Source organism: Danio rerio, chromosome 3, assembly GCF_049306965.1.
Source record: "Danio rerio strain Tuebingen ecotype United States chromosome 3, GRCz12tu, whole genome shotgun sequence".
Classification (NCBI taxonomy): Eukaryota; Metazoa; Chordata; class Actinopteri; order Cypriniformes; family Danionidae; genus Danio; species Danio rerio.
Window position 1 is genome coordinate 55,780,001 of NC_133178.1, and position 22,714 is coordinate 55,802,714.

Sequence of the window (22,714 nt, forward strand, 5' to 3'; positions counted from 1 at the left end):
AATGTTTTCCTGACGTATTCTCATTTACTGCAAATAAATGGTTATGTTGTAATATAACATTTTAATAGTGTTATTATCATTAGTTTATAAAAAAAATCAATAAATTTTACTTAAAATATGTTTGTTACCCCTTTATGGCCATGAAAATAAAACTGCAACAAATAAACAAACAAGGGCAGCATGGTGGCGCAGTAGGTAGTGCTGTCACCTGACAGCAAGAAGGTTTCTGGTTTGAGTCTCAGCTGGGTCAGTTCATTTGGCATTTCTGTTTGGAGTTTGTATGTTTGTTGTAAGTCCAAAGACAGTGAATTGGGTTAGCTAAATTGTCCGTAGTGTATGTGTGTAAATGAGTGTATGGGTGTTTCCCAGTAATGGGTTGCAGGTGGAAGGGCATCCGCTGTGTAAAACATATACTGGATAAGTCGGTGGTTCATTCCACTGTGGCGACCCCATTTTAATAAAGGGACTAAGCTGAAACAATGAATAAATGAATGAATGAATAAACAAACAAAAAAAATTCTGAAAAACACTTAAGACGTTGGTTTCCCTCCAAAATATTCATAAAATATTTTTATTTGCACTTAAAAGTTCTTCACAAGTTTTACATTTATGAAAAAAAACCTTTAACTTTAATAAGTTTATCTTGTTTTAAAGCATGTCCTGTAAAATTACATTAAAGCTTCGTTATCATGTGCTCATGTGACTGATCATCATCATCATACATGCCTCAAATATCCCAGTTGTCTATATTCATTCATTCATTTATTCAATCAATCAGTCAATCAATCATCTTTCTTTCGCTTAGTCTCTTATTTATCAGGGGCCACCACAGCGGAATGAACCATCAACTATTCTGGCATATGTTTTATGCAGCAAATGCCCTTCCAGACACAACCCAGTACTGGGAAACACCCATACACACTCACATTCACACACACACACGCTCATCCACAGCGTCTGCTTAGTTTATTCAATTCACCCATAGCCTATGTCTTTGGATTGTGAGGGAAACCGGAGCACCCGTAGGAAACTCATGCGGACACGGGGAGAACATGCAAACTCCACACAGAAATGCCAACTCACTGAGTCGAACGAGGAACTTTCTTGCTGTGAGGCGACAGTGCTAACCACTGAGCCCCCGTGCCACCCTCAGTTGTCCATATATGACTCATTGTTGGTGTCTTTTGTTTGTAGAAATCCTCAGTGGAGTCATCAAGAGTGTGAAGAAAGATGGGGACTGGAAGGTAATATTACTACAGTATATTGAAGCTTTTGTAGTTGTTAATCTATTTTCAGATGACTTTTGTGTTCCGATTAATTAACTGTTGTGTTTGTTTTATATTCAGGTGCTCATCGTTGATCATATCAGTATGCGCATTCTGTCCTCGTGCTGTAAAATGTCTGACATCATGGCAGAGGGTGTTACAAGTGAGCGTTTGAATATCTTTTCTGTCACGGATCTCTAAAGGTTTCACTTTTCATTGTGAAGACACAGTGTCTGCAGTGCATTTTGCTGCAAAATATGTTCATGTTATGATTAAAAAATATGTCTGGTTTGTTCTGTTAAAAAGTATTGACTCAAGATGACGAGATGTGAACTGTGCTGTTTTTCTTCACAGTTGTGGAGGACATCAGCAAACGAAGGGAGCCGATCCCCAGTCTGGAAGCCATTTACCTCATCTCACCTGTGCCAAAGGTCAGCCAGCTACAGCAACATACAGTTGAAGAAAACAATTTTATCTTTCCCGTAAAATTTTAATTGGTTTTCAAATATTTCCCAAGTGATGTTTCATAGAGAAAGGAAACTTTTCAGTTTTTCCTATTATATGTATTTTTTTTTGAATACTTATATTAGGTCACAATGCACTGTAATAAAAAGCCATTCACTAACACTACTAGCTAAATAAACTACTATTTAGCTGTTTATTAATAGTTCATAAGGTAGAAGTTAGGCTAAGATTTTGATTTGGGATGCAGATTGAGGTTAAGTTTTATAGCTACTAACAACAGTTATATCTTAATAATAGGCAGGTAATAATCCAATAGTTTATTGTGTGAAAGGGCTATATGTACAGCGTGTGTTTCAGCTAATGATGAACTTCCAGTGAAAGGTTCCTTTTACAGCATCGATAAATATAATTAGTTAGATAGACTTGAGCATCCATTCGGTTGTTAAAGCGTAAAAAGAGACGAAAGACTGTTTAAACGCGGGCACCGTCATTTGCTGCTGGCTAGCACAGAAGTTAAATTGAGAATAGTGGGGTATAATTAATTTCCATATTTTAAAGACAGGGGCGAAGCAGTGGCGCAGTAGGTAAGTGCTGTTGCCTCACAGCAAGAAGGTCGCTGGGTCACTGGTTTGAGCCTCGGCTCAGTTGGCATTTCTGTGTGGAGTTTGCATGTTCTCCCTGCATTACCGTGGGTTTCCTTCGGGTGCTCCGGTTTCCCCCACAGTCCAAAGACATGTGGTACAGGTGAATTAGGTAGACTAAATTGTCCGTAGTGTGTGATTGTGTGTGTGGATGTTTCCCAGAGATGGGTTGTGGTTAGAAGGGCATCCGCTGCGTAAAAACTTGCTTGATAAGTCGCTGTGGCGACCCCGGATTAATAAAGGGACTGAGCCGACAAGAAAATGAAAGGAATATATATATATATATATATATATATATATATATATATATATATATATATATATATGTCTGTGTGTGTGTGTGAGTACCATATGTACCATTATGTATGTATTTAAATATATATATATATATATATATATATATATATATATATATGTATATATGTATATATATATATATATATATATATATATATATATATATATATATATATATATATATATATATATATATATGTATATATATATATATATATATATATATATATATATATATATATATATATATATATATATTTAAATATATATGTTTAAATATATATATATATATATATATATATATATATATATATATATATATATATATATATATATATATATATATATAAAATTTAAATTTAGCAGCTTATTACTTCATGCACTGAACACCCTAATCATACTCTTTATGGACCAGTCTAGACTGATCACTCCAGTGTGATTGTACAAGTCAAATAGTTGAAACTGACATATTGATTCTAACACCCAAAAGCTTTCACTTTGATTTCAGGGGACTTTAAAAAAGGTTTTGTAAACATTTATTTTTGTTATATTTTTATTTCCAGTCAGTTCATGCTCTGATTGCGGATTTCAGAGAGACAGCCTTCACTTACAAAGCAGCACACGTCTTCTTTACCGACAGTAAGAGAGATTGTTTTTCTGTTTGCTTTGGTTGTTTTCCTTGATGGTTGTCTACAGTGGGTATATTTATGATATTGTATATCTGTCTATCCTGCTTTCAGCTTGTCCTGATGGGCTTTTTGCTGAGATTGGCAGGTCGAGGGTTGCCAAGGTCATCAAAACTCTCAAGGAGATCAATGTGGCTTTCATACCGTATGAGTCTCAGGTGTGTGAACGCAGACACTTACACTACCTATATATATATATATATATATATATATATATATATATATATATATATATATATATATATATATATATATATATATATATATATATATATATATATATATATATATATTCTGAGCTAAAATGTTTTTAAAATGCAATTTAATAACAAAAAGCTGAATTTTAAGTGTCATTTCTATAGTCCATTTCTCCTCTTCAATTCATTCCTGATATTGTCTCTGTTTTGATCAATTTAATACATCCCTGCTTAGTAATAATATAAAATCTGTTCTTAATATACACTTCCTGACAAATGTCTTGTCACCTATCTAAGTTTTAGGAACAACAAATAATATCTTGACTTCTAGTTGATCATTTGGTATCAGAAGTGGCTTATATGAAAGGCAAAGGCCCCTAGATTACGCTTATTTTACCAAAATAAAATATGATCATGCCTTGACTTTTAATTATTTCATTAGGACAGTAAGATCTGACAAAAGTCTTGTCACTTAACAGAAATAATATACAGTATAGAATATGAAGTCATGGTGCTGTGGGAAAAGAATTAATATTGCGTATGACTCCATGACCTTGCAGCATTGCATCTGTACATCTATGCAATGACTCAAAAAATTACTAATAAAGTCATCTGGAATGGCAAAGAAAGAGTTCTTGCTCCCAGAGTTCATCAAGATTCATCTTCAATGACTCCTCCTTCATCTTACCCCAGTCATGCTCAATAATGGTTATGTATGGTAACTGGGCTGGCCGATTCTGGAGCACCTTGACCTTTTTTGCTTTCAGGAACCTGTTGGAACTTAAACTCGATGTTGCCATCCACTCTGCAGATCTCTCGCATCCCCTCATTCTGATGGTTACCCCAAACCATGATTTATTTCTTCACCAAACTTGACTGTTTTCTGTGAGAATCTTGGGTGTATGTGTCTTCCAATAGGTCTTCTGGAGTATATTCTGCCGTTCAACATTCATGAGAAAAATTTACCTTCTGCGACTTTTCCAAATGATCAACTATAAGTCAAGTTATCATTTGTTGCCTCTTACAACTGGGATTGAAGACAAGACTTTTGTCAGGCCTTTAACAATAATCAATATATCGACTTATATTGCAGTACCTAGAGATGACCTCAGTAATTTTTGCCGATGCAGTATATATTTATAGATTCACAAATAACGTCTAAGCCATTTTACAATGACACCTCACTGGTGTCAAAGTTTATAATTTGCCATTTACCTAATAGGACATTTAATTGTACTGTGCATATATAATGAGACTTATCTTTTTAATATCAAATTTTAGAATCTAAATAACTTTAACAATAAGTATTTTAAAGTGTTTATGGCTGTTTGCAATATTATGCTGTTATATAATCATTATATAATCAGTGGCAATAAATGATCTCAAAAGGACAATAATATCGCTTATCACAAAAATTTCTGTGACCATATATCGCACAACAAAAATTCCCTATATCAATGACTTAATGCTGGGGCTGTGTGATTTTTTGTTTTCAATAAATAATATTTATTTATTCTCCATCAAACAAACAAAAACATCAGATTTTTGCTTTTTAATGTATAGGATAGTTTAATACAGAATCAGTTACATTTTTTAAAACATATTAATAAGTAAAAATGGTCCTTAAAAGACCCAGTGGAAAACATTTGTGAATTGTAGAGCAACACTGTATTGTTGTTTTTAACTCTTTTTTTGTCTGGGTTTTTTTTTTAACACAATAACTTGATGCGTAATTTCAAAAAATGCATTTAAAAGTACAGAATAAGAGAGAGATTCCTATTTTGTTATAGAACACAGTGAGTGAACTTAAAATGGCTGCGATCACAGATATCCTATTGATATCTAATGATTTGATATCTAAATGAGTAACACTAAAACACAAAAGGAAATTCAGTTTTTAGTACAGTATAGGGATGGCTTTATACCATAATTTTGGATTTGGTACAATACCAGAATGTAATATCTTGCTATCGATACAAAATCTTTACCATAGGTGACAAATTACCAGCCTCAAAAGATTTTATATATATATATATATATATATATATATATATATATATATATATATATATATATATATATATATATATATGTATATATATATATATATATATGTATATGTATATATATATATGTGTATATGTATATATGTATATATATATATATATGTATATATATATATATATATATATATATATATATATATAAATTAAACTGTAACAGTACATTTAAATAAAATACAATAATATATTCAAATCAGCAGATGTCATGTATTTATGATCATCATCCATCGCATCATTCTGTTGTGATGTTTACTGGTTTCAGCAGCAGATTGCAGCAGCAGCACTTCCATCTACTGGCGAACTTCGGACATGCAGTGTGACAAATACCAAATTAAGCCAAATTATGTTATAAAACCGTTTAAAATATAAGTACTAGTGTTTTTTCACTACCAGTATTCCCCACATCCCAAGTACAATATGTTTAACAGTTAATACTGGTAATATTAATCCCCCAAAACACAAAAGAAGATCTTTTAAAAAGATGTTGGAAATCTGGAGCCACTGGTTTTTTTAGCTTTCTTTAAAATATCTTGTTGCTTTCAAGAGGGTAACTTAACTCCCAAAGCATTGGAACCACTTGCAGCTGAGTAAATGGCGAGTAAATAAAAAAATTTAGGGGAACTGTCCCTTTCTAGGCCGCAGCTTTGCACAGTTTTGCTCCAACCCTATTTAAGCACAACTGATCCAAATAATTGAGGTGTTCAAAAGAGTCATGAACACCTTCATTAGTTGCACCAGCTGTGTTTGATCGGGGTTGGAGCTAAGCTATGCAGAACTGTGGCCCTCCAGGAATTGAGTTTGAGACCTCCGTTTTAAGATATTATGTTTTTTTCAGTATTGCACACCTTTTCAGTGGGACTTGTTGCCAATTGTTTCATCGTTCAAGATTTAACTGTTTTTACTCCAGGTCTTCACTCTGGACAACCCCAGTTCCTTCCACGCTTTCTACAGCCCGACTCAGACTAATCTAGATGACAAGAGCAGAATGATGGAGGCCATGGCTGAGCAGATCGCCACTCTCTGTGACACGCTGACGGAGTATCCAGCCATCCGATACCGCCTGTACTGAGCCACATTCACTCAGCACTTTGTGTTTGTTTTTTACTGATGTAAAATGATGTGTAAACCAGCTCTCTTTCCCTAAGGGGCCCAAAGGAGAATTTCAGCCTGGCTGAGATGGTGATGGATCGTCTGAATGCACACAAAGCAGACAATCCCAGAATGGGAGAGGTGAGATGATGGGAGGTTTAGGAAGCGCTGATCATTTTATTAGCTGTCTCATTTCAGAAGCTGCATCCTCTGAATGATACAGACTTCATAGGCGAGTCTTTCAAAGTCCACTCAAGCCGAAACAGCATTTTTAAATGAAACTGTCTATCCTACAGAGGACAGATATCACTTATGTCACCTTGCAACTGCAACAGCAGCCGTTAATAAGCGGTAATAAAAATTTATAATGACTTTTTTTTTTTTTTTCAAAGTGATTTTTAAAACCTATTTTAAGCGATCTGAAGGCAAAGCAAGGTGTACAAAAGCTGGGAATATAATTCAGGGTTCACACGGTCATGAAAAAAGCTGGAAAAGTCATGAAATTTTGACATGCCATTTTCCAGGCCTGGAAAACCTTTGGAAAAACAGAAAAACCCACAAGGTTTTGGAAAAGTCGTGGAAATTACATTCACGTTTAGTCTTTTAGCAGACATTTTTATCCAAAGCGACTTAAACTGCGGTCACACTTGAGCTTGTGCTTGCAAAATTCTGTTGTACGGCCCTTCGAAAATCGGTTGTATTAAACAATATGATTAGACTTAAATAAAAGTGAGCGACTGCTCCATATTTAAAATTTCTCATTGTAAATTATCTTCTTTTGGTCTCACGCAATCACCTCATGTGATTTCGCAGGTAAGAATTCGCCAAGCTTAAACTTTCGAATGCAGTGAAGTGCTAAATTTCCCGCACGTGCTCACGTTTCTGGTCTGCCGCATTGGCATGCCTATAAATGGAAGTCTTTGGAGCGAAAATTGCAGTGTGATCGAGGCTTTATAATAGAAGGAGTTTTCCCTAAGATTTTGTAAAAGTAGTTCGACAAATGTCTGTATATTAGAATGGAGGTTAGTTGTTTTTACATATATTTTCTTGGCCAAAAACATGCTCTCACATTATTAGTGCTGTGTAAACGTCATCTGTTTTACATAGATATAAAAACAAATTTAAACTATTGCATGTTTAATGATATGCTGTAATAAATGTAAACGTTTTTTAGTATTTACCACGTATATGCAGACATTACATGAAACATTATGTCACGGAACATGACTTAAAAGTCATGGAAGTTTGATAGTAAATATGTGTATGAACCCTGACGATTGCTTTGATCCCTACATGTACACATTAAATGTAAACTGTCTAAAAAATCATTCTTTAGTAAATCATACTCTTTTTGTTTTTTTAGCATGTGTTTAGATATCCAAGTAAAATAAACCTAATTCATACATTTAATCTGGAGTTTTCTTTTAAAAACATTATGATGTTCGTGGCTGCAAAGGATCCACCGGTTGTGTCCTTCATTACCTAGGAAACGAAGGACCCATTTTAAGGCTGCATTTGAAGGAGCCTTCAAATGTTCTTGAAATAAGACAGCCTTCATCATGCCTCTGACGCACCACCCTTCGAATGCATCCTTCGCAGGATGCAGCCTCTGAAATGAGACACAGCTATTAGTTTATTATTATAAACACCTTTGAAATATCTTGTCACATCCATTTCAGTTTCTTCATTTGAAATACTACTTCTATGCTTGCATATCATTTCTTACTGTTTTCTGGACTATTTTCTCTCTCTGTTTTTTTCCTGTTCTTGTCTATCAGCTGATATTTTCCTGAGCTTCAGGTGGGTGTCAATGCAAATCTTGTTTTTTTTTTATTTTCTTGTGCTTTCCTGCATCTTTGTTACTCACTGAAGCTTTTTTTTTTGCCTCTAACCTCTCATCTATTGCTAATCAGATCCCTCAAATTAAATATTTAAACTGTAATCACTAAAATAATAAAAAAAATAGAGGAAAAAGTAAAACATAAATGATTAAAATAGTCCAATAAAACCCTCTAGTGGACAAGCCAGTTATGAATTCACTACCCAGAAAGACTGTTTACTTGGCTTTCATTTGCTCCATTTGTTTCTTTGTTCTGTTTGAACACAGTATTCGTTTAGAAAAATGGTGGAATTTAACATTTGATGGGAACCTTTGAACGCCTTACAGTTATCCCCCCTACTATTGAAGTCTGTGGTTACTAATATCTGTCTGGTTAACAACATTTAAAAAAATAATTTACATTTTTTTTTTTTGCTCATCAGAGAATTAAATTGTATTTAAAAATTAAGCAAATTGAAGATGTACTGTAAAAGAACACCTGTAAATTAGCAGTTTTACGTATTTTATTATTCATGTTTTTATTTCCCCCTGTTTATTTATGCTTTTAAATTGCATTATGGGAACTTGATCTTGTCTCCAACTACTTTTAACCTGGAAAAGTTTTAAAAAACTGACTCTTGTAAACATTTTAATAGTTTAAAGTGATATATTGTCTGGGTTGGTGTTGTATATTATGCTATAAAAACCTTGTAACAAGTCTTGCCAAATTAGGGAATTTTTAGGGCCCCTAGCGACAAATTTTTTTAAAAGCGACTACCGAAAAATTTTGCAACTTTTTTTTTTGGTGTTACTGGGGATTTTCTAGACTCTCATGTGTCCATACTGTACCATTCCTACTTGTCTCAACAAGCTGCGTAGACCCCCTCCCCTACCTCAGAGCACTCACAGGTGGCTCAGTACCACATAGCCGTCTCTTTCACCTGCAGCCCGAGAGCAGATCACTGCGTACACCTCTGTATACCAACAGCAAACGAGTGTGAGGTATTTCCCTTGTACAGTCAAACCGATCTGCTTCTCCTGTTCTAAATTTAACAATTTAATTTGGCCGTTTAATCTTTTCCTGTTCAGAATCTCAGAGATTTTAGTGATGGTTTCTGAGCTCAAATTACTGCAAATTCACTACACATCTGTACTGATGTACTGTATTCAAACAACAATACATTAAATTGACATGCATATGTAAAGCGTAGTGCAAATGTAAATTCCTCTTTGTTAACCATAGGCTGTTAAACAAACAGAAACTGTTGGACCTGATAACGTCAGTAATATGCAGATTGACGTATGATGTAATCTAGCGACATTTCGAGCAGAGATTAGCACCTTTTTATTAAAATAGTTGGCAACACTGCTTGTAATAAGCTGCCAGCACATTTTCTGTCATTTACAGACTTATTTCTCTATATATTATTTCTTATCGTTTATATTATTTCAAACTACTAAAATGTCAAGAAACATCACTGTTAAACTGTAGAGTTGAATTTACAACATCAAATGTCAACAGAGCAGAGATTAACATCCCATAATGCAATTCACAACTGTAAATAAACGGAAAACACTTGAGAATCACAACATACGGAAGCTGTTAATTAACACATTTGTTTACAGTGTGAGCAAATAATGTTCATTTTTGAATGAACTGTTGCTTTAAGTAGAAGAAGAAGGAAACAAGACTCTGCCAGCTGATACCAGAGATTGTACAGTGCATCTGCCATGTACTCACTGTGCTTTTGATTTTTTTTCTCGCTTTTTCATTTAATACATTTGCTAAGATTTTAAACATGCTTTAAATCAGGCATTTTTTATAGAATTTTTATAGGAGTAAATGTAATCTAATTTGGACTAATGATTTAACACAACATAACAGCGTAACGTGGAAAAGGTGAAGCTCTGTGAATACTTTCCACATGCACAGTGCATTGACCTACAAAATCTAATTTGGTCGTATACAGTGTTAGGGGAATTGCATTACAAGTAATGCGAGTTACTTAATAATAATACTTTTCTAAGTAATGAGTAAAGTAATACATTACTTAAAAAAATTAAGTAATAATATTTGTAATTAAGGAATAAATTTATAAAGTTAGGTAATTTGCAAGTTTAATTGATGAGCTATTAAAATTAAATTGCTAAATGAAAATTAAATTAGTCAGGTTAAATCACACTCGATGAGAGAATTTGTTCATTATTTTGAACGCATTGACAAAAAGAAAAAGGGAATTGTCTTAATGGACAGTGATTTTACTCAACCAATAAGACAAAAAGTACAAAAGTAGCAAACGCATTGCTTTAAATTGCAGGTGAAGGTGTAGTTTATTAAGTGTGTTATTAAATGCAGAGCTCTGCTATTAAAAAAGTATATTAAAAAAAACTGCAGGTTCTTAGCAAAGCCAAGAAAAACTAATGCAAAAGTAATTCAAAATTAACATATCATATTACTTACCATAAAAAGTAACACAACTAGTTACCTTTTTGAGGAGTAAATATATATACATTTACCCCAATTTTTCTTTTTTTAAATATTTCCCAATATACATTTTCCAAATTTAACAGAGCAAGGAAATCTTCACAGTATGTTTGATAATATTTTTTCTTCTGGAGAAAGTCTTATTAGTTTTATGTATATGTATATGTATATATATGTATATGTATATATATATATATATGTATATATATATATATGTATATATATGTGTGTATATATATATATATATATATATATATATATATATATATATATATATATATATATATATATATATGGAAAGGGGAAAATAACTCAGGAAGGCTAATAATTCTGACTTCAACTGTATAATTGTGTGTGTGTGTGTGTGTGTGTGTGTGTGTGTGTGTATATATATATATATATATGCAATTTAAAAATGTGTTATGGGTTTTTTTGACAACATTTATTGCCCAGTTTTTAAGGTTGTAACATTTTTAGGTTGTGAATTTAAATGTTTAATGTTGTTAGTGCTAGTAAATTGTGTGCTCTTTATAACAAATATGTCTGAAAAGTTACGTTTGCACCCTGACTATACATTACAGCTCGAAAGCTTGATTTCATTAAGATTTTTTTACAGTCACATTTGAAATATCAAAAATAAAAACATCATGAAAACATGTTATAATGCTATTTAAGATGTTTTTTCAAGCAATTAAAACTTTGGTACTGCTGAAATAATAAAAGACAATAAGACAAATATATGATGCTGTGCTTGAAACATTAAGCAGCAGGTTTTTTAGTACTGATCATCAGAAATGTTTCTTGAGCACATCACCTCCATTTGAAAATGTAAGTTCATCATCATAGGAATAAGTTGTGTTTTACTATATGTCCATTAATATTCAATATAATATTACAGATTTGATAGTCTTGTATTAATAATTTTACATAATGTGTCTTTTGTGAGTTCAAAATACATCATATTTTTTGTAATCTAGAAATATTTGTGGAAGCTGTTGGCTCTATTAAAACTGATAAACAAATGTATTAAGCAGATGTCTAGTTTTGTTTTAAGCATAAAAGCACAGTAGAATCTTTGTTTTTATAAATTCTGTAATTACAGTTGTGTGTTTGACCAACAGGGCACAGATAAAGCTCGCTCTCAGCTGCTAATAGTGGACCGTGGGTATGATCCCGTCTCTCCAATTCTTCACGAGCTCACCTTCCAGGCGATGGCCTACGACCTGCTAGACATTGAACAAGACATTTACAGGTGTGTCAGATTCTTTGCCTTTTAGAAATGCCTTCATTATAGTTAAAGAAGTAGTTATTAACTTAGAATAGAGCCATATGAAACCTGCAAATGATTTGTGTATATATACAAAAATGGTAAATGGAATGGGACAATTATACAAATGATACCAAAGAATATATGAAATACTTGGCACATTTTTATATTGTCTGCACTGCAAAAAAATGCCTTTCTTGTTTCTCTTTGTTTCTAGTCCAAATATCAAAAAAATCTGGGAACACTTTATTTTGATGGTCAATTTGAGTAGCAGATTATTAGTATTAACAGTATCAGCAGATATTTGCTTAATATCTGCTTATACTGCTCCTTCAACAGACATTTATCTTAATATAAGAAGTTTTGCAAGTACATTTCAACTTACACTAGCCATAACCCCATGGTAAATTTAACAATATATATTTTTTAATAGAACTATTGTCGTGTTCTTTAGAAATAAGAAGTCAAATATAAGTGAGGTTTTTTTTTCTGAGAACAAAGTGAAATTTCTTATTTAAAAAATACTTTTCAAAGCAAAATTTGGCATACCCCATTGACACATTATTTGGTTTCAAGGAAACACTAACTTTCATTGTGATACTTTATTTTTGAAAACAAGACTGAACTGATTCGTGCGAATAGTGTGCTGTGAAAGCCCCTTTACTCTGCAACATACTACTATGATAATAGGCTTTGAATACTGTAGCTCATCCATGAAAATGATTTCTGAGTCGTGAAGGATGTAATTAAGTCCAAAACGCCCATGAGTCAACACTCATCAAAATATGCCTTTGTTTATTGTGAATACCCTCTAGTGGTGGAAAATGACTTTTTATATATAAGGAAAAACTAACTTTCATTTTGATACATTATTTCTTAAAACAAGGCAATGGTTTTTGCTTGTCTAGAAAATGCTTCTTGTCTGAAGAATTTTTAGATATTTAAAGTAAAAAGTACCAAGTAAGAAAAGCATTTATTTGCAGTGTGTGTGTGTTTGTGTTTGTGTGTTTGTATATATTATATTATATTATATCATTACATTATATCATATTATATTATTGTAAATACAGTTAAAGTCAGAATTATTAGCCGCCCTATTTAATTTTTTCCCAATTTTTGTTTACCGATGAGACTTTTTCAGCACATTTCTAAACATAATAGTGTCAATAATTCATTTCTAATAACAGATTTATTTTATCTTTGCCATGATGACAGTTAATAATATTTTAATAGATATTTTTCAAGACACTTCTACACAGCTTAAAGTGACATTTAAAGGCTTAACTAGGTTAATTAGGTTAACTAGGGAGGTTCTTGTATAATGATGGTTTCTTCTGTAGATTATCGGAAAAATATATATAGCTTAAAGGGACTAATAATTTTGACCTTAAAATGTTTTTTAAAAAATTAATAACTGCTTTTATTCTTGTAGAAATAAAATGTATAAGACTTTCTCCAGAAGAAAAAATATTTTCAGACATACTGTTAAAGTTTCCTTGTTCTGTTAAACATCATTTGGGAAATATTTAAAAAAGAAAAAAAAATTAAAAGGGGGGCTAATAATTCTGACTTCAACTGTATACTATTCTACAAGATGCCAAATTGGTCAAGATGCCGAGTTGTTATGATGTAATATGTTTTTGATCTATATCAACTTTGCCATAAAATAGCCATTGTTGCTAATCTGGAAATAAATAAACTTAAGAGCTTAATAAACTTAATAAATTTATAGAGCATAAAAATATTTTCTGTAATCAGTATAAATTGTCAATTACTGTCATCAGGTATCAGACAGCAGGGATCGGTGAGGCTCGAGATAAAGAGGTGTTGCTGGATGAGGATGATGAGCTGTGGGTTCAGCTGCGACACATGCACATAGCAGACGTCACCAAGTAAGAGCGGAGAAAGCATCAAATCTCCAGTCTGTCTGTTCTAAGTGTTTAAGGGCTCACATCCTATGCTCTTCTGTTTCAGGAAGGTGACAGAGCTGCTGCGGGTCTTTTGTGACAGCAAGAGGATGAACACAGACAAGGTACACACTGGTGAAGACATCACACCAGTCTTGTGAAAAACACCCTATTTAATACAGATTTCCTCATATTGGGACATAGAAAATGATCTGATCTTTAGAAAAGTTTTGGAAATAACTGTTTAGAAGAACAAAAACATGTAGCGTTAACAAAAATAAGTAAAAGGAATGAGATGAATGCAAAAACAATAGACTATATGGAGTGAATCTACTTATAAATGAAAGAAATAATTACAGTTTGATCAGGTTGTACATACGAGAATTATGTACATATGTATGTATGTATGTGTGTGTGTGTGTATATATATATATATATATATATATATATATATATATATATATATATATATATATATATATATATATATATATATATATATATATGTATATAGATATATATGTGTGTGTGTGTGTGTGTATATATATATATATATATATATATATATATATATATATATATATAGATAGATAGATAGATAGATGTATATGTATATATATATATGTATATATATATGTATATATATGTGTATATATGTGTATATATATATATATATATATATATATATATATATATATATATATATATATATATATATTAGTGCTGTCAATCGATTAAAAAAAATTTACTAATTAATCGCACCTTTTTCAAAAAAATTAATCACGATTAAGCGCATTTAAAATACTGAAACTTGTAATGCTGGCTATTCAAATGTAAAATTTATGTAAACGCAAGACAAAAACTATTTAAATTAAAAATATTTAACTTGTAACACAGATTTCTTCATGTAAACAACATACCCACAATAAACCATCAAGATCCTGGCCTGACAGCCATATTTATTAAAGAAATTAAAACACAGGCATGTTAATGACATTTAAATTTAAAAAAAATCAATGCCAATAGAGAAAACATTGATTTCCATGTTGGATTCTAAGTGGACTGCAAAAAAATGCCAAAATACAGGATTTTAGTTTAAACTTTATTGTCCATTCTGCTTGACACAGAAAGGAAATTTGTCTTCAACACTGGATTTAGGACAACAATTACAAACATACAACAATGACACAATAACAACACTTATTAAGACAACAACATAAGTTAAAAGTTTAAAAACCAAATTAGCCCCATGCACAATACTGCAAATCATTCAAATGGTAACCACCTCATTCACTACAAACATTGATCCGATTTAGAACAACAACTGCCATTGGGATAAATGACTTTTTATAAGCATTTCTTCGTGCTTTAGGAATTCTAAACCCGTGTCCTGATGGTAGCAAATCAAATGCTGAGTGAAGGGGATGTGTATTATCTTTAAAAATCACAACTGCTCTTTTTTCCATAAAGGAGTCAAATAAAATCTGCAATGAATGTTGTTTGTGACCAGTTATCTTATTTGCCTGATTGATAATTGAAGTGTTGTGTTTCCAAACCATGAAACAATATTATATGTGAGAACACTCTCTATCAGGGATCTATATGCCAAGTTTAAAGTCTGTGTACTAACATTAAAACTTCTCAATTTGCGGAGGAGATAGAGGCGCTGACTTGCTTTCTTATAAACCGCCTCTACATTACTATTAAAATTCAGTTTATTGTCAATAATTGTGCCTAAATACTTAAAATTTGAAACCTGGTTTACTATTATTACTCTTCTTGTTTGACTCCCCAGACATTACTCTTTTGTTTTCCCAATATTTAGGTGTAATGAACTTTTGCCAAACCAATCTATAATGCTATCAATATATCTAAAATATAAGGAGCTATTTATTTCTTCCTGACAGGAAACCAATGCCGGGTCATCAGCATATTTTATGAGTGTGAGATTGTCATCAATATTGCACTGCAGTTCATTAATATATATATAGAAAATAAAATAGGTGATAATACACATCCCTGAGGTACCCCTATATTTAAAACAGAGCAGTCAGACATAGCATGATTAACTCTCTGATCCATTCAAACAACCAGTTACTTACTCCTAAATTATGAAGACGTTCTAAAAGAAGATTAGGTTGAACAGTATTAAAAGCGGCTGAAAAATCCATAAAAAGTATTCTAACATGCGTATTTGGCCTATCTAGATGATGTTGAACTTTGTTCAAGAGAGTAAGGCCCCGTTTACACTAGTGCGTTTTAGTTTAAAAACGCAAAAGTTTTGCTACGGTTACGCCATCCGTCCACACTACGCCGGAGTTCTCGAGCGCTGAAAACGGAGCGTTTCGAAAACGCTGGAGAGGCCGTTTTCATTCTGAAATGCTGCTGCTCCGTCTCAGTGTGGATGGGGAAAGACGGAGACATCTGAAAACGGAGGCGGGGCTGCAAACGTTCGCCTATCTGATTGGGGCTTTTCCTCAATATTAAGTAGCCTAACACACAGTTCAGTCTCGCATCCTCTTCTTGTAAGTTAAGACATCGCAAGTTTGATCAAGGCTGCAGTCTCCCCCTTCTCAGTTTGATATGGAAAACATACCGAGGACACGCGTAAATCTTCAAAGGGAACAGTGTACTTTATAACTTCATTCACACCCTGACCTCGTTGTTTCACTTTCTCAACAATAAAATGTAAACATGATTTAAGGAACTGCCTATTTTCTTTTTAATATTAGCAACTTAACAGACAGCAGAAATGTTGAGGCGCCGTGCTGCATTTATGAGCGTCATCTTCACTGTGTGGATATTTATAACAAAACGGAGCCGATAACAACTGCCTCCTTTCAATTTCAGTGAAAATACGAAACGCACCCTCTCTTTTGCTGAATATCAGTTTTAATAATCGATAATTATAAAAGTATAACATACAATAAGTTTATACATTGTAGGAAATAAAGGCAAGCGATCAGTCAATGTACCTGGATTAATCATTAACTTATCTTCGCGCTTAACCAAAACATGTTACCCGTGAACAAGTAACTTAATAGATTCCAATGACCAAAGTCCGGGAATTGGCCTATGTCGTTAGATAAAGACAACAACATGAATGAAATATCACGTTTAGCAAATATAGTGAGATTAGATCCAGCGGGAGATGATTGATGAGCAGTCCGACAAGCAGAGCTCTCATCTGGGTAGAAATGCTTTAGCGCTTGCCCGAGAGTGTCTGTGTGGTCACGTGATGTGCGTTTTCAGCGTTTTGGTGTGGACGGAGAGCTGTTCAGAAACGCTGGGTAAAACGCGAGTGTGGACGCGGATCGTTTTCATTCTACAACGCCGTTTTAAAACTAAAACGCACTAGTGTAAACGGGGCCTAAGAGAGGCATCCACAGTGCTCCTGTTGGCCCTATAAGCAAACTGCAGGGGCTCCATTGTCTTCTCAACTTGAGAGGACAATTCCTTACACAATATTCGTTCCATACATTTACAAAGAACAGACGTAAGCGTGATTGGACGGAAATCATTTAAGAACTTTGCATGAGGTATTTTAGGTACTGGAATAACTTTTGAATTTTTCCAGGCTAATGGTACAAAACCATTGTCTAGAAATACTTGAAACAGTCTGGTGCACACATAACCCAATTGCTCCACACACTCTTTTAAAACTTTCCCCTTCAGGCCATCTGGGCCAGATGCCTTGTGTGATTTAACGTTATGGAGCGCTGCTATAACCTCTCTTTCCTGTATGATCATGGTCTGTGACTGAGTCTTAGTTCCTACTATATCTAAATTGTTAACACTGGACCCATTTGAATGATCAATTCTTGAAAAGTACGAGTTAAGATTGTTTGCAGGACTGTAAGGATTCTCATATTGCTGAACTTTTTCCTTTTGTCTACCTGTTAATATATCTAGTCCCTTCCATGCCTCTCTTACATCTCCTGTTTGTAATTTCTGCTCCACCTTTTCTTTATATTCATTCTGTGCACTTTTTATCTTACTTTTAACTACTCTGTTTAACTCCTTTACCTTCTGCTGATCATTCTGCAAAAAAACAATTTTTTTCAAATGTAAAAAATATTTTAAACCTTTAGTTATCCATAGCTTGTTATTTAGATAGATTTTGACGCACTTAGATTTAACAGAGTTTACACAGAAGTTAACATAACCAGTTATTGTGTCATTCAACATTTCATAATTATTACTACAATCATAGTCATTAAAAAATAAGTCCCACAGATATGGAAAATGAAAAATTGTAATAATAAACTATAGAATACAAACTGTTGCACTCATTGTAAAGTTTTATAGCTGTGAGTTAAGAACATTAATTATAGAGTAGAAACAATTTTGCTTAATCCTCCTTTACATTCATCCAGTTGCTAAGACTAGGAGTATCCCGCAAGTGCACAGAGACTCCCAAATGCCCGCAAATGAATGATAATTTCTCGCAAACCGGTCGTTAAATACATTGCACACCGCTCTCCCCCGCATCCCTCCTAGCTCTTCAGGTAGCCTATGTCGTGCGCAACTCACCCCCACCGTCCTTCAGGTACATCTCGCACGCACACGCCCCTACTCAGATACGTCGCTCACTCCACCCCTGACACCCCTCAACGGGCCTGACACACACACACACAAACACACACACAACGCGCTACAGACGTTTTGGCCCCAACGGCCTTCCATACTGGAGCGACTCCCCTCAGATTCAACACGCATGATCACGTTCATCAAATTTACTTAAACTAAGCGCCCTAAAGTATTACTGTATTTCACAAGGATTCTGACACAACAACGCGAAGCATACACTTTCATTGCGTTTAATGAGGAAACACGTTAAACTTGGAGTCATGCTGAAATCAGAGTAATGCCCTGTCTTTGACAGCTCGTGACTTCACCAGAGACTTTCTGAGTACATTCACATAAGACACCAATACTCCGATTTTAATATGATTAAGATTATACTCTTATTAAAATTCTACCGAGTAGCCTAAGCAGTGATTTTATTACCTTAAAGGAACACCGAGTCACGAAATGCGGAGGATTTTCTTTCTGTTTGCCATGCGGTATCAACTTACAACAGAAGTCGAAAGTTAAAAATGAAACACCCGAAATTGCATGAAACTTTGGATAACCTGGTGATGTGACTAATTGTTTTATACTGAAACTTGCCTTCAAAAAGTGCTTTCTTGGTCTTATCCACATTTCTTGCATGTTAAACACACGTCCACCACAACAGGAAGTAAAAAAAAACCTGCAACTGCGTTAATTTTTTTTAACGCGTTAATTATTTAAAATAAACACATGCGTTAGTGCACTAATTTTAAGAGCGCTAATATATATATATATATATATATATATATATATATATATATATATATATATATATATATACTCAAACATATTCAAACATGCTGTGAGTGTATATACGCATACACATGAGTGTATATTCATTTTGAAAATATTAAAAGTGCATTAAGACTTTACACAAAGCTCTGTTTTTTACCTAAAGTGTGATGAATACCTCTTTCCTCAGGCCAACATCAAAGATCTGTCTCAGATGCTGAAGAAGATGCCGCAGTACCAGAAAGAGCTGAGCCTGGTAAAAAAAAATATATGATTCAGCATTTACTCAACCACTATTGAACACAAAAGAAGATATTTTGAAGAATGTTGAAAACCAATAGCCATTGGCTTTCATAGTAGGAAAAACAAAAACAATGGAAAATGATGGCTACAGAAACATTTTTCAAAATATCTTCTTTTATGTTGACCAGAAGAAAGCAAGTCAAACAAACATATAAATGATGACATAATTTTCTGTATTCAGTCATATTTCTGAACATTTGTGCTTTCTACAGTACTCCACTCATCTGAACCTGGCTGATGCTTGCATGAAGAAGTTCAAGAACACGTTAGACAAGCTGTGTGAGGTGGAGCAGGTCAGTGCTGTCTGGTTTTCTCCTTATTTAATCACACAATTTAGCATTATTTTTTGCTTTTTTAATATGTAACATTTAGTGATGTATATTTATGGCTTGTTTTGTGAGTCTACATACAGCAATTTGGGTATATATGACTTTATTTTAGAGGGACTATCTTTCCTTACTTTTTCTAAGCTTCTTATTGTAAATGTATGCGGCAGATTGTGCGCTGAACTTTGACCTGTTTCTGTAAAATAATGCACAGGAAGCTATTGCGTAACCTTTGAAAGTAGCAAGAACGTTTGCTGGACATTGTACAGCCATCTCCCTGTGTCATTTATAGCAGATGGAGGGTTTTCGCTAAGTGCACGGCTCTCTCTGTGTGTGGAGGTATTATAACCAGCTGGTTAATGGCTGGAGCTGATGCACTTCTTTATGTGCTGCGTTTATAACTCTTGATTTGATCTGTTGATGGATAATCTCAACTACCTCCTATTTTGACGCACTTGCATGTTTATGGCAGTGTTATTTTATGTAATTGTTATATAAATATCTACCTTAACATCTGCCTGTAAACTGATGGCGAGTTCTGGATATATCATCTAAATTTGTGAAAAACAATAAAGGTCCAACCAGTTTTGAATCAGCATACTGTATTTGTTTTTGGAGGATCATGTGACACTGAAGATGAAAGTAACGATGAAAAAAATCACAGAAAGGAACTACATTTTAAAATAGTCAAACAGAAAGTGTTTATGAACTGGATGAATATTTCACATTATTGCATTATTTTTATTGCATTTTTCATGAAATAAATGCAACCTCCGCCCTCCGTAAACACATGAGATTTCTTTCAAAACATTTTTATTTAAAAAATTTCAATGGAAATACATTTTTTACATTTTGAAAGTTTTAAATTGAGAATTTTTAAATTATATTTTATCCGAAGCAACTCATAAAAGAGAACAAAGAAGCACGTCAAATCACCAGATAGCAGAAATATATAGATTCCATGACTAGTACAATTTAGTTTAGCATTTTTTGGTATTTATACATCCAAACATACAACCCCAAATCAGAAAAAATTGGGACACTATGGAAAACGCGAATAAAAAAAGAATGTAGTGATTACTAAATTTACTTTGACTTGCAGACAATACAACAAACATCATTTAATGTGTTCCTCATGAGTTTTATATTTTATTTTTTGTTCAAAATAAGCACATTTCTAGTTTGGTTCTGGCAACACTTTAAAAAAAAAAAGCTGTAAGTAAAAGCTGCAACTTCATTGCAGTGTTGCCATTCCTTTTCACAACATTTAAAAGACTTAAGGACTGAAGTAAAAACACCATTTGATGAAGTGCTTTAAGTGTAATTTTGTCCCTTGCAAACATGTCTTAAGGTTGGTACGCCATCTTTGTTGTTCCGTTTTGTGATTTTAAAATGCATCGCATCAAATTCTCTATTGGAGACAGGTCTGGACTGCAGACAGGCCAGTCAAGTACCTGCATCTTCTTCTTTTGTAATCAGCACTGTATAATGTGTGCAGAATGTGGTTTTGCATTGTTTTGTTGAAATATATTTTCCAAGGCCGTCCCAGGGAAAGAAGGCAGCATATTGTACTCTAAAATCTTCAAAATGCACTTTCCAGCATTAATGGTGTCATCACAGAAGAGCAAGGTATCTTTACCAAGGGAACTGACACAACCCAATGCTGGGTTTTGAACTTGTTGCTGGTAACAGTCTGGATGATTGTTTATTCTATGGCCCAGAGGACAAAGTGTCCATTTCTCCCAAAAAAAAAATACTTGAAATACTGATTCATCTGAACACAGTACACGTTTCCACTGTGTGATGGTCCATTCCAGATGCCTTCGAGCCCAGAAAAGTTAACAGTGCTTCTGGACACTTTTAACATAGGGTTTTCTTTTGGCACAGTACAGTTTTCACTGGTATTTATGGATGTAAACTTGTATTGTAGTACTTGACAGGTTTTTTAAAGTAGTCTTGAGCCCATGTGTTCATATCGCTTGAAGATGAATGACAAATCAAGCGTCACCAGATATCACATTTGTTCAGCTTAGGTTTGAACCCTTGTCCTTAACACACTGAAATTCCTCCAGATTCCTTGAATTTTTTAATTATGATATGCAATGTTGACGGTGAAATATCCAAATGTCTTCCTATCTTTCTTTGGGAAACATTGTTTTCAAACATTTCAATACTTTTCTCACGTATTTGTTGGCAAGCTGGCAATCCACTGCCCATCTTTGCTTCTAAAGGACTAGACGTTTCTTGGATGCTGCTTTTGTACCAAATCATAATTATAATCATCTGTTGAAATCACCTGTTTCAAACTACATCATTATTTAACCAATTCACCTCATTACAATCCCTAGTCCTAGCTTTTTCTGATTTGGTATTGTACATAAACATACACACAAACACATACACACATTCATATGCACACAGAGAGGAAAGAGTGTGTCTACAACAGGTGGTCTATCAAGCTCACTCACCTGCATGAAGCACACAAAGAATTCAGAAAATCATCAGAAAGTGTTGATAAGAAAGTGTCTGGTGCACATGGAGAGGAAAGAGCGTGTCTC

The 22,714-nt window shown here is 33.6% G+C and overlaps 1 protein-coding gene across 1 annotated transcript in view; it reads left to right on the forward strand.

The window, feature by feature from the left end:
- The window catches only part of stxbp2 (syntaxin binding protein 2), a 34,136-nt gene that overhangs the window by 1,348 nt on the left and 10,074 nt on the right, over positions 1 to 22,714 (forward strand). The window contains 12 exon segments of the mRNA NM_213289.1: positions 1,195 to 1,244; positions 1,347 to 1,428; positions 1,620 to 1,696; positions 3,232 to 3,307; positions 3,409 to 3,512; positions 6,522 to 6,676; positions 6,760 to 6,844; positions 12,129 to 12,259; positions 14,059 to 14,166; positions 14,249 to 14,306; positions 19,718 to 19,783; positions 20,043 to 20,123. Coding sequence (NP_998454.1) covers positions 1,195 to 1,244; positions 1,347 to 1,428; positions 1,620 to 1,696; positions 3,232 to 3,307; positions 3,409 to 3,512; positions 6,522 to 6,676; positions 6,760 to 6,844; positions 12,129 to 12,259; positions 14,059 to 14,166; positions 14,249 to 14,306; positions 19,718 to 19,783; positions 20,043 to 20,123 — 1,073 coding nt within the window.